A 16,199-nucleotide genomic window follows, 5' to 3' on the forward strand; every position below is an offset into this window, starting at 1 on the left:
GTTGTTCTCAGAGAACGGCTTTCAGACTTCTAGTGCTTTTGTACTGTAGCCTGTTACTGAATCAAATGTGTGATATGTAGGTAAACCTGTACAAAACAGTTTTAATTAATCACAATTTCCATAGAGATTTCTGACTCTTTGCTAACCATTGGTAGTAACTTAAAAGCTTATATCAAAAGACCAGTAACCCAAAAAGGTAGTTAATTACCCTGCCTTCAGTCATTGGATCACATGTGTACCTCGCTGGGAAGGAAAGAACAAAAATCTCTTCATTGTTTTTCTGTACCAGTCTTGGGCAGAAGGAGGTCACAGATAATACAAGTCTGGAGTTCACTGGCCCACCACGCAAATGTAGGGTGTGCTCCAACCTTTAATCTTCTATTATTGTTTATCAGATAGTGGATACATTTGTTTTCAGCATCATTCTTACCATCTTTTTCCTAAATTTAAAAGTCTGATTTTTTTCCAAGTCTCTATAGTGTTCTTTCAAAAAGGAGGAGTTCTATAAATGAACAGCTGTTTATTGAGCACCCGCTCTGTGCACCTCTTAAATTTTGAAGTTTTTTTCATAGTATGATGGCCATTCTCTGATTTAGTTTAGGCATTTTGAGCATCTGCAGTGCGTTAGGACTGTCTTATGCACTGGATATAAAAATATGCAATAGATAGTTTTTACCCTTGAGGAACGTCTACTGAAACATGTCTATATATCTCTAGTGCAAATAAATATTCAGTACTTTGGAGGCAGTTATGAGGACCTAAGGTTCACATGATCCATCTTTTAGCATCAGAGTCTCTGATTTTATTTGTTCTCATATCTCCACCTGTTATTGTATTCTCCAGTTCACACCTTAACTCTTTATGTTGGAATCTAGAGAACTCCCAAAACTGCTATCTGATTTGTGGGCAAGACACTCAGTGCTGGTAAGCTCAGTAATGTTTCAGATTTATTATATATGACATCAAGTATTACTATGCTCATTGATTCAACAAATATTTGAGTGCTTACTCTGTATGCAAGGTGTTATGCTGTTCGGGGGACAGCAGTCAACAAAATAGAGAAATGGAGGCTTTATGAAGCTTAAACAGTCTGTTAGACACCCGGAAATAGCATTCGGATTCTTGCCTGTGGGGATAACCTGCCCTGCGTCCTGGGTAAGAAGCAGCATCAGCAGCCCTCTGATTGCTTAGCCACCGGCCTGCAGCCTACGTGTCCAACTTGACCAGGGTTAAATAAGCCTACTTGTCCTTCTATTATATACTTCTCCCCCATAGAGTGATTTTGTTTTTCTTATTTTGAATCTTACTTGAATCTTATTTATGATTTTCTATGATTTAAAATAAAATAACATTTTAAAGGCAACAGCCTTTAATATGGTTGTAGGTTGTTGTGACTTATATTGTAAGTCATAAAGGTCTGAACTAGGATCAGCAGAGACAGCTGAGGTGAATGGTTATGCAGAGGGTCACTCGGGGTTGGAATCGTTATGGTTTGGACATTTAACTGATGCGGGAGGAAGCACAAGGGTAAGTGATGAGCTCACTCCAGGTTTCCTGTTGGAACAGCTGGGTAGGTAGTGGTGCCGTTAATGAGAGAGACTGGAGGGGGCGGAGGGAGAGCAGATTTGACAGGAAGATGGTGAAACTCATTTGGATGGGATTGAATTCAGAACTTAGGAGGCATCCGAGTGGGCCATGTGCAGGTGGTGATGAGGTAGATCTTTATCTTGGGGAAGTGGTTTAAAGATTTCTGAGTCCTCAGAGACTGTGATGGAGAAAATCGTAAGCGTGGCTGTTGTCCCAGTGGAGCATGTGGAGTAGGAAAAGGCCAAGGGTGGTACCCTGACAACCACCAGCTTGGAGACGAGTGATGGAGGGACCTCTAGGAGAGAACCTGGGAAGGGGAACGGTCATGGAAAGGATTTCTTTTTTAAGTTTTGGCGATGATTATTTTCCCCGACTGTAGAAAACTAAGTGTCTCCAGACTGTGGAGACTGCGTCTTGCTTCCATTCATTTGTTTCTCACTATTTCACGGGCCATGTCTGTCTGGATTCTCTAAACCCAGAGGGGTGCTGATGGTACTGTTTTGGGATTTTAATATTATTTTAGGAATAGATTTTTATCCTGATGGTCTTAAGAGAATTTTTCCTTTTCCTAGAAATGTTTGTGGGATAATAAAATAAGTATTAAAGCTGGGGAGGTGGTATTTTATTATGAAGTTAAATTACTTGATATTCAGAAGAAAAACAAAATCCAGTGCTTGAACAAGAAGACGACTTTGTGTCTGACAGGAGATGGCAAGGTTCGTGGCTCCGCCCTGTTGGTTTGAACTCTTCCCAGTGAACAGGGACGGAACGAAAAATGCGTGACTGATCAGTGTTACGAAAAAGGTCTTCCAAAGTAATCTTTTGAGTTTTGTGCCAAAATGAGCTAAGACTAGCAAATATTTCAAGGTACTGTTAGTGGTATAATAAATTAGGGCATCAAGGGATTGATACTCTTTTCTGCCTTGCAATGTAACATTTCACCTTCGGTGCTTCCATGGTCAGTGGTACATCTCCCAGGTCAGGAGAGCGGGATCCATTAGCCCTCAGGCGCCCCTGATACCACACCTGTGCTGTCCAGCCCTGGTTGGGAAATAAGTGTTCAGCTAATCTGGAGTTGCTTGTACTGACTTGCTCATTAATATTTTGGTAAGATTGTAGTATGCGTTACTAGAATATACCTCCATCTTCGCAGTCATTACTTTAGTTCCAGTAAAATTGCATTCAGCAGTGCTGGGCTTTGGTGGGTTGTGGTAGTGGAGTGAGCAGATGGGTCGTTGTTCCTACAGTGTTCTTTAAAAACATCCTCAGACATTTTTAGAAAGAACTATAATATTTTAAAAGTTCTTGAATGTTGTTTGGTACAGTGTATCTTTTTACATGATAGTTAATTTTGAGCTGTAAGCCAATACTTCTGAATAAAGAAGAGACAAATTCATATATGTGTAAATACAGCTGTTCAGACCTTTCTCGTGAAACTTTCTCACGTAACTGCAGTTAAGTGACCATACTGTGCCTTTATAGAGATAATGCTATAGCTTCAAAGATATGCCACTATCTTTTAAAGTCTGTATTGTATATTAAGAAACATGCAGCAGAGTGAATTCATTTTGATAAGCACGATCTTTTTCAAAGCATTGGTAACTTTTAATGACATTTGACAGTGTATATGTAGATGTGCATAAAAATCTAAATTCTTGCCGTCTGACATGGGTTTTTCTGGCTTTCTGTGCCTTAATCATTCAGTGTTTTGCTCTTGGTCACCTCAACTTGCACCAGTTGAATTTCAGTTTTTTCATAGTTTGTGTTTTAACCATTTTTTCCTTTTTTTCCCCCCCCTTCATATTTCTGTCTCTGGTGCAGGGCATTTCTGATCTGCAATTGTTCTATACTATGTATTAGTAAATTGTGATACTGAAAGCATAATATGTATACTCATTTTAGTTAAGGTATAGTTAAGTATTTTTAAATCAAAATCAATTACCTTGTGTTTGAAAATTAAAAAAAAAAGTAAACCTATTCGGTACTTACCTTCCACTCTAAATGTGTGCAGTTTAACTTTTAACACAAATGCTGAAGAGCGTGTACAAGTAGAAGCTTTAGGGAAAATATTTTAACTTTGTTGAACAGAAATGCTTGCAGATCAGCATTGCTGACTACCAAAACAGCAATAGTGCCTCCACGCCATCTGATTTTCAGTTGTGCCTCCATGTGGTCGCAGTGAGATTCTGTGCATCAGCACAGTTGGCCTTCACGTACTACATGCCATTCAGTTATAGCTTCAGTTTTCAATGAAACTACGCAAACTGAGTGAATCCTAATTTTTCCATATATCTTTATAGCTTTGTTGTCTCTGATAGCATCTCATTTGCCATTTTTTTCTGTTTATTAGTCAATCAGGAAAAAAGTGCATATTTAAATGTTTAAATTTGCTAGTTTTCATTCAGAACTATTTAAATACTATCATTTTAAAAAATACTTAGTTGTAACAAAGATGACTTCATTTTCCTAGAGGCTTACTTGACTGCAATGGCTTTATTTATATCTTAGAGCAGTGTTCATATATTTTAAATAAAATTCCCAGTTAAGATACATGCAGTTAAGTCTTGCTCATGATGAAACATTTTTAAAAGCTTATTGAAATGTTTCTTCAGTATTAATGTTTATCTTATAATCAGACTCCACTAAAAGGAGAAATTTTTGCATTTCATTAGTACCTCTTAACATTAAAAAAACACACCTGTTTGAAGAGTTTTAGTTAGTACCTATAGATAACTATACCTTTAGAATTATACTCAAACTTTTGCTTTAGAATTATCTTAATTAGAAATTAAAAGACAAACTATTTATACTCTTTGGCTTAAAATGAAACCTAAAATAAACACTTAGGAACTTTTTAAAAAAGATATATAGTTAACTTATCTATACTTGTTTGTAAATATCATATGCTTTTGTGTAGAAAAATTTATAGGCTTCCCAACATTTGTTAAATATTTAAACTATTCCTTCAACAATTTGATGAAGGGATATACTCACTCATATTTTTGTATATTAATTTATAATACTATTTAAATAATGGTTTTAAAAATACGTTTTACTTTTGAATCCTAAAACTTTCTTTAAGTGTATTTGCTTGGACTTCATCTAATTTTTATCTTTTCCCCTAAAGTTATATTACCTGAGAGCACTTCATTGCATTTCCTTTTCTAGAGTGTAACAGAAGCACCCAGATTACTAATATTTTCATTTACCTAGATGAGAGTATGCCACAGATTTTATTTTTAAATAGAGCTATTCCTTGTCAGACAGCTAGAACGTTTTATCAGTAATCCCCTGAATTCTAAAACTATGGAAAACATTCACCAGTTTGCTTGCAAATCAACTCTGCTGCATGCGTTCACAAGTTTCATAAAGATTGCATGCTTTCTGTTTTCAATACAAATTGTATTTTTTTTTCATACCCATCCTTGCTTTTTATTTTTTTATTTTTGTTTCCCTTTTCTTGGTTGGATGCCTGTGTGTGTTTATTCCAAATCCCTGTCCAGTCCTGGAGTTTGAACTACGGAAAGCCAAGGAGACCATTCAGGCCCTCCGAGCCAACCTGACAAAGGCTGCAGGTGGTATACATAAAATTTTTTTGAGACTTTTCCTTCTTTGACAATGTAGAAGTAGCTGAGATATTTTCAAATGTAAAGTAGTAAAATATTATTTATATTTTCTTCCACCAGAACATGAAGTTCCTTTACAGGAACGAAAAAATTACAAATCAAGTCCTGAAATTCAGGTAGGTGAAGGACAGATACAAAAGTATCTTCCACGTAAAATGGCAGCATATGTATCAAAGGAGGAAAACGTAACGGTGTTTTATTTTGCTTCCAGGAGCCAATCAAACCTCTTGAAAAGAGAGCTCTAAACTTCTTAGTCAATGAGTTTTTATTGAAGAATAACTACAAGCTTACATCAATAACCTTTTCAGATGAAAATGATGACCAGGTACAGTTACGTTTTTAACAGAAATTTATTTCCTTCTTAACTTAAAATGTATTTAATTTCTTTTTTATTTTATTTCTTTAACTTTTTAAAGTTGTACTAAACTTCTGTAAGGCTAGTTACCACACAGTATTTCCATGCCTACCCAGTTCAGTGTTCTGTTGACTTACAGATCTCTTCTTTCTCCATAAAAACTTCTCGTTCTTTTTAGGTAGCTTTTTACAACTACCTAGTAACTACCTATATAATCTACTCACATTTTCACGTATTTATAGGATGTGCTAGGCTTTTTCCCTTTAAGTATACTTAATGTATAGTTATAAAAACCTCTTTAAAAGCACTATAATAGTTAAGATGATAAATACATAATAGTAAGTGTGAGAATAGTTTGAATAAGAGTGTGAATATAAGTAGTATCTGTTTTAATATGAGCCAGCTTTAGGACCTCGTTATTTTTCTGATAAAATCTTTTTTTATTGTTATTCTGTTACCATTATCCCAATTTTTTCCCTGTTTGCCCTCCTCCGCCCAGCTTACCACCCTCCCCGCCCTTGCTCCCGTAGCCAATCCCCTCACTGTTGTCCATGTCCACAGGTCATTCATACATGTTCTCTGACTAGTCCCTTCCCCTTCTTTCCACCATTATCCCCCTCCCGCCTCCCCTCTGGTCACTGTCAGCCTGTTCCTTGTTTCCGTGTCTCTGGTTCTGTTTTGCTTGTTGGTTTATTTTGTTCGTTAGACTCTAGTTATAAGCGAGGTCGTAGGGTATTTGTCTTTCACCAACTGGCTTATTTCACTTAGCGTAATGCCCTCCAGTTCCACCCATGCTGTTGCAAAACGTAGGAGTTCCTTCTTTCTGTTGCATAGCATTCCACTGTGTGAATGTCCCGCAGTTTTTTCTGATCAGATCTCACAAGCAAAGAAATGATGGCTTGTTTTAGTGTTCTCTCTCAACTCCATAATATTTTGACTTTTCAGTGCTAATGGATTAGTTTGAATCTTGCACCTTAGGAAAGTAAATAACAGAGTTTGTTATTTAGAAATCAGGAGGCCATCATTTTAAATCAGGTATATTCCATTATTATGAAATAGCCCATGCATAGTTTAACAAAAATAGACATTCTCAGAGGGAGATAGCAATTCAGTTACTTCCTCAGTTATTCTACATAACATTTTACAGCAATTCTACATAACATTTTACCATATCAAATCCAACAACATGTAAAGTACTGACAAAGATTTACCTGACTTCAAGATATTGTAGTCAAGACCGTCTTAGTGGCATAAAGGTAGACAAACGGACCAATGGAACCTAATGGAGAGTGAAGAGATTGACTTATGTTTAGGTGATCTTTTGATTTCTGACAAAATGCAAAGTAAATTCAATGCAGAAAGCATAGTCTTTTTTAACAATTGATGCTGAAACACTTTTATATTTATATGCCCACCAAAAGTGAACTTCAAACCATACCTCACAACATATACAAAAATTAATTCACACAGATCATAGATTTAAAATGTAAATTCTAAAGCTTTAAGACTTCTAGAGGAAAACAGGAAAAATTTATTGCAACCTTGGAAGGTAGACCATTCTTTCCAGATGAAACACCAAAACCATGGCATTTTTCAACAAATTTGCTCTCATCAAAATTAATAACTTCTGCTTTTTGAAAGCTACTCTGAAACAAATGAAAAGATAAGTCATCGATTGGGTGAAATATTTGCAAGTAACTCACCTGATAAAGGACTTATATCTAGAATGCATAAGGAACTCTATAAACTCAGTAAGAACCCAACTTTTAAAAGATTGGACAACATATTTAAACAGGTGCTCCCACAGAGAACATATATAGATGGCAAGTACAAGCTTTATCATTAGGGAAATGCAAATTACATCACTGTGAGATTCCACAGCACACTAATTAGCATGCCTAAGACTGCATCAGGCCTTGGCAAGGATGTTAAGCAACTGGAAATCTCATTGCTAGTGGGAGTGCAAAAGAGTACCGTCACTTTGGAACCCAGTGGCAGTTTCTTTCAAAAGTTAAAGTATCTACCACCTGTATGAACTAATCATTCCTAGTTACTACAGTCCAAGAGAAATGAAAGCGTGTGTTCATACAAAGACTATACAGCATTAATAGCAGCTTTATTTATAATTGCACAAATCTGGGAAACAACCCAAATATCCGAGAGCACGTGATTGGATAAAAAATTCTCATATCCTTACAGTGGAATACTACTCATTAATAAAAAGGTGTGAACTCCTGATTGATACAACATGGATCAACCTGAAAATCATTAATCTGAATGAAAGAAAACAACAGGGTGCTTACTGTGTGATTCCATTCATATAAAATTCTAAGAAATGTAAAGGAAACAGAACAGTATTTGCCTAGGAACAGGGCAGGTGTGAGGAATAAGAGGGAAGGATGGCAAAGGGGTCCGGGAAAACTTTGGGAGCGGACAAGTTCATTTTCTTGATTGTGGTGATCTGTTCAGGGGTGCATACATGTCACAATTTAGCAAACTGTATATTTTAAATTAGCTTGTGGATTTATTTAACTTGGGCAGTTTATGTATGTTAATTATACCTCAGTGATGCTGTTTTGTAAGAAAGGCAATGGACATGTTTATCAGTAACCTGTCCTTGAACCATTAAGCAGCGTTTAGTGCTAATTTCAGCTGGCCTGAAGCCAGTGCTGTCTAAAGCCCTCACTCCTGCCGTGTTCAGACCCGGCCGGATTTTAAGACTTCTCACCCTGTTTCATTTCCTATCACGTTCCCCCGTTTTATCCTTGTAGTGCCGCTCATTGTGACCCGGAATTATCTCACATTTCCCTGGCTGGGCTATAAGCTCCTTGAGGTTAAAAAGAAGAATCTTCTTTTCTTCTTCAAGTTTGTATTATTGATTTGAGAGAGAGGGAGAGAGAGAGAAACATCAATTTGTTGTTCCGGTCGTCAGTGCATTCATTGGTTGATCCTGTACGTGCTCTGCTGGGATCAAGCCCACAACCATGGAGCGTCAGGATAACGATCTAGCCAGCTGTGCCCTGCCCAGCCCGGCCAGGGCTGAAATAATCTCCTGTTCATCTCGGTGTCTGCATATATAACACACTCAGTACATATTCATTGGTAGTTTTTCATACTCTTATCTGGGTATAATCATTGTCATACTGCTCTTTGCTTCTCCTGCCAGTTCTTTCTTTCACGACTGATTTACCTCCCATCCTGTCTTTCTCTTAACGCTATTTGGAACTTTTATTTGATCATAAGTAAGCTTAGTGTATTTTCAGCTTCTCTTCAGTATGTCCTTTTTGCCCCAAATCAAACCTGCCTGTTCCCTGAGGACCCTGTTTCCTCTATTTCCCAAGTAGATGACGGCACATTTCCCCGGCTCCTAGCAACACTGCTTGTCCCCCACTGCAGGGCATTGTCACCCCAGTGCCACCTCTGCACTTCGTCTCCCACTCCCCCTGCATCTGTGTTTACACCTCCGTGCCCGCCTTCCTCCTCTCTCCCTGTCTTTCACACCAGTCACTTCTCCTGCCTTCCGTTTTTTCTTCCTTACCAAATCTAAAATTTTAAGTACCCTCGGCTTTCTTTTTAGCTTTTCTTCCTTCCTCTTCATGTTCCCTTTGCCTCCTCATTATAATCACATATAAACAGAAGGGCGTGCATCGCCCTGAACACTTTTGGTTCCTTCAGAGCTTTGTGTTTTTGCTCAGTCCTCGCCTTGCTCCTGCAGTAATTAGCTCCCCGATGCCTTTGCGCCATCTGCCTCGTCAGTGCCCCCGCCTTTCCCCAGAGAGGGCACAGGGCGTCAGCTCCCAGAAGCCTTCCCTCACCCTCGCCCCCAGGCAGAACGGACTCCTCTCTCTGGGTTCCAGACGGTCCTTCAGCTGCACTGTGTGTGGTTCTTAGACTCTGCTTCTGTCTCTGTGTCCCTACGCTTATCTGTCAGATTCCCTGAGCGGTGACAGCATTTTTCCCCGGGTCCCAGGGAAGGGTAGATAGCTAATAAATAATGAGTATAGATGGATAAATGGTCATTTGAATAATAGTGTAATATGCATTTCATAACTTTTTTAAAAGATTAAATTTGTTTAGTAGTTGGCGTAAGCCAAGGTTTGTGTTATAGCCTTAGGTAAGCATTATACCCATCTTACAGATACGTTGTTTAAGTTTGAAATTAATTTATAACAATAATAATAAGTGGAGACAGATAGGAATTTTATACTCGGGTCTGATTTTCTCCAAAGCTCCCATTTTTAATACCTATCTTATATCTGTCTCACATTTAACCCTCAGTCATAGCTATTCCCACCGTTCCTCAACCCGCAAAGGATTGGGAGTATCACATGTGTCACTTTCAGGTGGATGCAAATTATGACTAAGTTATAAGATATCAGTTAATACTAAATTCTCATGTATTAATGGACAAGAGAATGATAGGACACTGTATTTGCATGTAATTAATTGATTACTATGGAACTCTATAAAGCTCTTTGTAACACGTAACAAAATTATGATTATGTTCAGTTTTTAAGACATTACCAATGAAGAGTAAAATAAACCTCAAAATTGCAGGATGAAATCGCCTTGGAGTTAAAAATTATTATTATTATTATTATTACTGTTTAGGATTTTGAACTATGGGATGATGTAGGATTAAACATTCCAAAACCTCCAGATTTATTGCAACTCTACCGAGACTTCGGAAACCATCAGGTGACTGGGAAAGACCTTGTGGACGTGGCCAGTGGAGTGGAAGAGGATGAACTGGAGGCCCTCACACCAGTTACAGGCGACCTTCCTCCGACCCCTGAAACCCCTCATACTGTAGAGGTGAGCGCTGCTTACTAACTCAGAAAGTATTTAAGACACATAAAAGCATACTATGAGATCTTGAGTTTCTTGTTTTCTCCTATTTTTCTTTTAGAACTCTCTGCTAGTACAGAAATTAGAAGATAAAATTAGTTTATTAAGTAGTGAGAAATGGTCTTTGATGGAACAAATCAGAAGACTTGAAAGGTTAGTACTTCATAATCATTTCTAAAAAACTTAATTTTATCATACGAGATTATAAATGTAAAAAATAACATTTCAGTTATCAGACAAAATTTTTAACATTGTAATACTTCTGAATGAAAATCTTATAATTGCTTTACATATTAATGTGTCCTGATACCCCTTAAAAAGTTATTAAACCAATGTAGTGACCTAATAATCAATGATGTCTTAGAACCACAGAATTATTTATTTTCTACTTCTCCTGAGTTCTGTCAATATCAATAAAATAATTCCTTCACATTTGTGTTACACACATTTCTCATTTATTGTTTCATTTCTTACAATAATCCTGTGGGTTAGATAGAATTACCCGTATTTTGCAACTGAAGAATCAAAGTTAAGTGTTAATCCAGAGCAGTTTCTTTGGCAAAAGTCTGTAGCTTTTAGGTACATGAAGCATCAGTATATATACTATGGAAAAGACTGATCAGTGCCAAACCACTTCTATTATGTTACACTTTTAAGGAATTAAACTCATTATGAGGTTTATGCTATTGTCTAAGTTTTTAAAAGAACAGTTATCTGATAATTTTTCTTTCTTTCTACAGTGAAATGGACTTTCTCAAAAATGAACACTTTGCTATCCCAGTAATTTCTGACTCTCTTCAACCTTCTTTGGATCAGTCTCTTCACAAAGACTCTGAAGACAGTGGGCAGAAACCAGTTATAAATAGTTCCAATGAGGGAAAAAACGAGGATATCCATCTTTCAAAACCCGATGAAGTTGATTCCACTGTTCCTAAAGAGCATTTCCCAAACTCTTTACCCAGGAGAGAAAGAGAAGGAATACCATCTTCTCCAGCAAGTAACAACACAGTTCATTTTGATAAACCCAACAGGTGAGTGTGCACCCTGTGGTCAGAAATGTGCCTTTCGGCTGCTTGGTACGTTGTCAGAGTGGAAAAGCTTCTGTTCTTCTTTGAACTGCTTTTGCAGATCAGATGCATCAGTTTTTACATTGGTATTAACACATAGCAAAGTACGTGTCACAAAAAGGGATACTCAGTAATGACTGAGTTAAATTACACTCAAGAGGCATAAACAGTAAATGAGGTAGGTCCTATCTTAGCTAAGTGCTTCAACCCATAAATAATATGCATGTTGCTAGGTACTGCAGGCACTTTTACCCCGTGCTTTTTACCTTTTCTCTATTCCTCAGTTGTCGTCAGACTCAGAAGAGGCTGTGGTAGTGTATCATTGCCTGTGATAAAGAGGGAGTAGTTTTTCCTCCTAGTCCTTTTCCTGTGTCTTCTTCCATTTTAGTAATGGAAGAAGTAATGTATCATCAATAGTAATGTATCATCAATAGTCTTTTAATTCGTTTATTTAATTTTTAATAGCCCTTAGTGATTGAACTCAGATGGCAAAAGCCTGGTCCCAACTGTTTTCTAGTGAAGGAGACAAAATATAATTTAAAAAAAGTTTAGATTATAATATGAAAAATAATTGTATTTTTCCATATGGAAAATTATTTCATAAAATAATTTATTTAATGAACCTTTTTTAATCTGTCAGGCACAGTTCTACGTGTTTTATGTATACTAACTTATTTATTAAAGATTTTATTTATTTATTTTAGAGAGGGGAAGGGATGGGGAAAGAGAGGAAAAGAAACATCAGTGTGTGGTTACCTCTCACACGCCCCCTACTGGGGACCTGGCCCGCAACCCAGTCCTGTGTCCCAACTGGGAATCAGCCGTTTGGTTTGCAGGCCAGTGCTCAATCCACTGAGCCACACCAGCTAGGGCTTTATACTAACTTACTTAATCCTCACAAATATCTTTTGCTGCCTTGTGAGCTACAAAGCCATGCTTCCTCCAGCTAAACAGAGGGATATTATACCCAGTGTTGGGATATAGTAGGAAAGCACAGTTCATAGGTACTCATTGTTAGTGAGAAGTGTTTGGTTGGTTGGTTTTTAAGCAAAGCTCTCCATCCATGAACCGCAACTTTTTTTTTTAAAAGATTTTATTTATTTATTTTAGGAAGAAGAGAAGGGAGGGAGAAAGAGAGGGAGAGAAACATCAATGTGTGGTTGCCTCTCACTGGGGACCTCACCAGCGACCCTTTGGTTCACAGCCCCCACTCAATCCACTGAGCTACACCAGCCAGGGCTGAACCGCAACTTTTTGTGTACCTCTAAAGTATATTTTTTCTTTAGGTGTTACGGAGCTTACATAGTTGAAATGCAGCATTTATTTTAATATGGGTAAGATATAGTGATAAAAAAAATCTGTGTTCTGATACTCAACAACAATGGCACTTGTAGTATAGTAGTTCTTTAATCTTAGGAGTACTTCCATATACATCCTTTGATATTCAAAAGCCACTCTCTAGAGAAAGATGTTTGTTAAGTTTGTTCAACTATTGTTTTAGTTCTTAACTATGTGCCAGACAGTGATAACAAGGAATAGCATGGTAAGTGAAGTATGTGGAAACCTGTCCGTCACACACCTTGCAGTATGAGAGAGACTGGCAATCAGGCAATCGTACTAAAGTATGAGAAGTGGTAATACAAGAGAAGTTCAGCTTCTTTGGGAGCACACAGTCAGTGCACCTAAGCTAGTCATCAGCAGGAAAGGTTTCGGGGAAGAACCATTACCCATCCTGAGCCCTGATGAGTCTGTAAGTTGACCAAGCAAAGAGGTAAGAGGAAGAATATTCCCACCAGGGGAGAACAGCATGTGCAAGAAGATGGTGCGTGTGGGGAACTAAGAAGAATCGAGTGAGGGTTAAGAAGGAATGCAGGTGAGAAGAATGACAGGAGATGAAGTTGGAGAATTAAGCAAAGGCTAAGTCATAGAAGACATGCTAACTCATCTTCGAGAGCTAGGACATCCCGGTGTCTCAGTTTTAGACAAAGTCCTCCAGGGGAGAGGCAGCTGGGGGGCAGCAAGACGGCAGGGAAGGAGGCTAAGGAAGAGCATCTGTCGGAAGGATCCAAGTGAAACATGATTGAGGCCTGTCCTGTGCTGGTAGGAAGTGGATAGGTCTGCCAAGTAGTTACATGGTAAAGACTGCTGTAATTTGGGGTTAAAGAAAGTATAAAGGCTGATTTGAAGTCTCTGGCGTGGGCAGTTGTGTGGATTGTGGTGGTCCTCTTTGCTGCAGAAGTACGAGAAGGAATGTAAATGAGCAAACAAGCTCAAGCTTGGGCACGCTGCTCTAACTCACTCTGTGGTCATGAGCATGTAAAGTACAAATCACAGTTATAATTTCACAGATACTACGTAGAGAGACCAGGATTTTAGAAACGTAATTAGGTTAATATTTTTAATTACAAAAAAATATATTAAAATAGGCCATGAATGCTGAATGAGCTTCTCCTTCACTTACCTTAAATTTTACTTCTTGTGTGTGGATCTCTTAACAGTAAAGTTTATCGTTATTATGTAGATCTGCAAAACTTTAATTCTCTCAGCCACTTACCAGCTCAACCTTTGTACCCATTGTTTACCTTCCTGGGACCATAAAGAACTGGAGAGAAAAAAGTTCTCATTGCAGATTTTGCAGGTACTTTCTGTCTATAGTCGGTGACCTGCTCTACTACTTCTCGTTCGACCCACTAGCATTTACTGGCTAATCATTCATATACCATCAAGCTGTTTTAAGATCAGCAGTTATTGCTGGTTTTTCCCCCCTGGATAATTCTGCAGTGAGGTGTCCTCCAAGTCATCAGCGGCTGAGAAATCCAGTTAACATTCGCAGGGTAATATCAGTGCAGGAATGGGAATTGTAACATGTAACTTACTATCTCCTTAAATACCAGTGGCAACTGTTCAGTGTTGTCATTTTCTTCCAGGAAATTGTCTCCTGCTTTCCACCAAGCACTACTTTCTTTCTGTCGAATGTCTGCAGACAGTCGTTTAGGATCAGAGGTAAATAATACCAGATATTCTCACAACTTTCTTAAAAAATTCGTGTGGTGTTTTTTTAGCATGTCATCCAAAAACAGCTGTGCTAACACTGTTTTAAATCCAAGTCTGTTATTTAAAATAATGCTCTAAGAAATAGTTCCTAAAATATTTAACTTTTAAGGAAGGTAGTTGATTATTTCTGTTCTTTGGATTAAAGCTTTGTTTAGTATTAAAGTGACTTTTCACAGTCTTTTTTATTTGTTATGTCTGCTAACATGGTTATGTGCCTTTTGTGGGTATAATTCAGAAAACCAGTGTAAGTGCACATGTTCTTTATATTTCAGTTAGTTTTAGATTACTCCATTATTTTAATTTTATTAGGAATGGTTGTCTTCACTGAATTTGTTAGCTCTCAGATTAGCTTTCCTCGGGTGCTTTATAATTAGTTGTTCTTGCACTCATCTTGACAGGGCATTTTATATTATTTTCTTCTCCTATCTTTATACCTACCCCTCCCTTTCTCGCTGTTTTCTGGTAGATTCCACTTGCTGGGCTGCTGTCCTGCAGCGCAGTTGAGAATATGTATGAAAGAGCTAGAGGGTGGTGTGGATGCACTTCTGCCAATCCTCCCTGTAAGACTAGGTCAGCCCCCTTGGGCCTCCCCTTGCATGCAGCTGCACAACACAAACTCCCCTTAGGCAAAGATTGTGGCTTTGTGGGCATCTTCTCAAGAGCAAAAGGAAAACTACTGAAGCTGCCCAAGCCCTGCATCATCCTTAGTTCAGTTCAGAACATTCAGTTCTCGTTCCCAGAACTGAAGCATAGTAGGCCTCCCTGTCTAACTCCTTGCTTCTTACTGGTTTTTAATTCATTTTTGGCCTAGAGAAATCTTGTTTGGTAACACTTGTTGTTGTTGTTACCATTGTCGTCATCCTAAGTTGTGGTTGTGGGCATGTGTTTGGAGCAGAGGTGGTAGGGTTTAAAGCTTGCACCTTAAGTACCACCGTGCACAGGAGGTCTCCACCATCAGCGTTTACTCCCCGGTTTCCCAGGTGTCGCGTATTGCGGACAGCGAGAAAAGTGTCATGCTGATGCTGGGACGCTGCCTGCCACACATCGTTCCCAACGTGCTGCTGGCCAAGAGAGAGGTGAGACACGCAGAGCGTTTCATCACAGTGATCTCATCATGTTGTCCATTCTTTGTCATTTTAAAATTTAGTGTTACGTTTTTATTTTGTTAAAGTCTATTACTTGCAATCATATTCTTACTTTTGTGCATGCATCTCTGCTCCTAGAGAATGGTTTTACACCTCTGTCAGGTGAGTTCAGTAAAACTGCATGGTATTCATGTTGTTTCAGTTTTGCTTAAAGCATCATTAGCTTCTGCAACACTAACTATTACTGTAGGTCCATTTATGTGCCATGAACACTGTCCGTTTTTACATTACCAGTTAACTAACTTATTTTATCTCTGCTCTTGATAAGATGTGTTTGTGATGTCTACAGAAATAGACACCCTGTCTTGAAAATTAACAGGGACTAAAAATGTAACTCTTTTCTTAAGTGTACTTTTATAGTAACTATTATAAATGTTAGTTTTATTATTTTGTTGGCAATAACCACACTTGTCTTATGATGATAGAATAGTTATAATATTGACTGCAATAACTTCTGAAAGTACCTGTTTTGTTTTTCTTATAGCTAGCCTCTTACTGACAGATGCTTTAAATATCC

The 16,199-nt window shown here is 38.0% G+C and overlaps 1 protein-coding gene across 8 annotated transcripts in view; it reads left to right on the forward strand.

Annotated features, from left to right (window-relative positions):
- Positions 1-16,199, forward strand: part of RELCH (RAB11 binding and LisH domain, coiled-coil and HEAT repeat containing) — an 89,950-nt gene that overhangs the window by 16,839 nt on the left and 56,912 nt on the right. For 6 of the 8 annotated variants that reach the window (XR_006786991.1, XM_045849766.1, XM_045849767.1 and 3 more), the window contains exons 3-10: positions 5,091-5,162; positions 5,274-5,329; positions 5,425-5,538; positions 10,180-10,383; positions 10,478-10,569; positions 11,157-11,447; positions 14,411-14,486; positions 15,518-15,613. Coding sequence is in view for 6 of the 8 variants with exons in the window: in XM_045849766.1 (XP_045705722.1) it covers positions 5,091-5,162; positions 5,274-5,329; positions 5,425-5,538; positions 10,180-10,383; positions 10,478-10,569; positions 11,157-11,447; positions 14,411-14,486; positions 15,518-15,613 (1,001 nt within the window). In the remaining 2 variants the exon portion in view is untranslated. Of the gene's footprint in view, positions 1-5,090; positions 5,163-5,273; positions 5,330-5,424; positions 5,539-10,179; positions 10,384-10,477; positions 10,570-11,156; positions 11,448-14,410; positions 14,487-15,517; positions 15,614-15,764; positions 15,785-16,199 lie in introns of those variants that run through there. The other 2 variants (XM_045849769.1, XM_045849772.1) reach the window with 2 other exon arrangements.

The sequence above is a fragment of the Phyllostomus hastatus genome, unplaced genomic scaffold, assembly GCF_019186645.2.
Source record: "Phyllostomus hastatus isolate PE091 unplaced genomic scaffold, TTU_PhHast_1.1 phas_contig_80, whole genome shotgun sequence".
Classification (NCBI taxonomy): domain Eukaryota; kingdom Metazoa; phylum Chordata; class Mammalia; order Chiroptera; family Phyllostomidae; genus Phyllostomus; species Phyllostomus hastatus.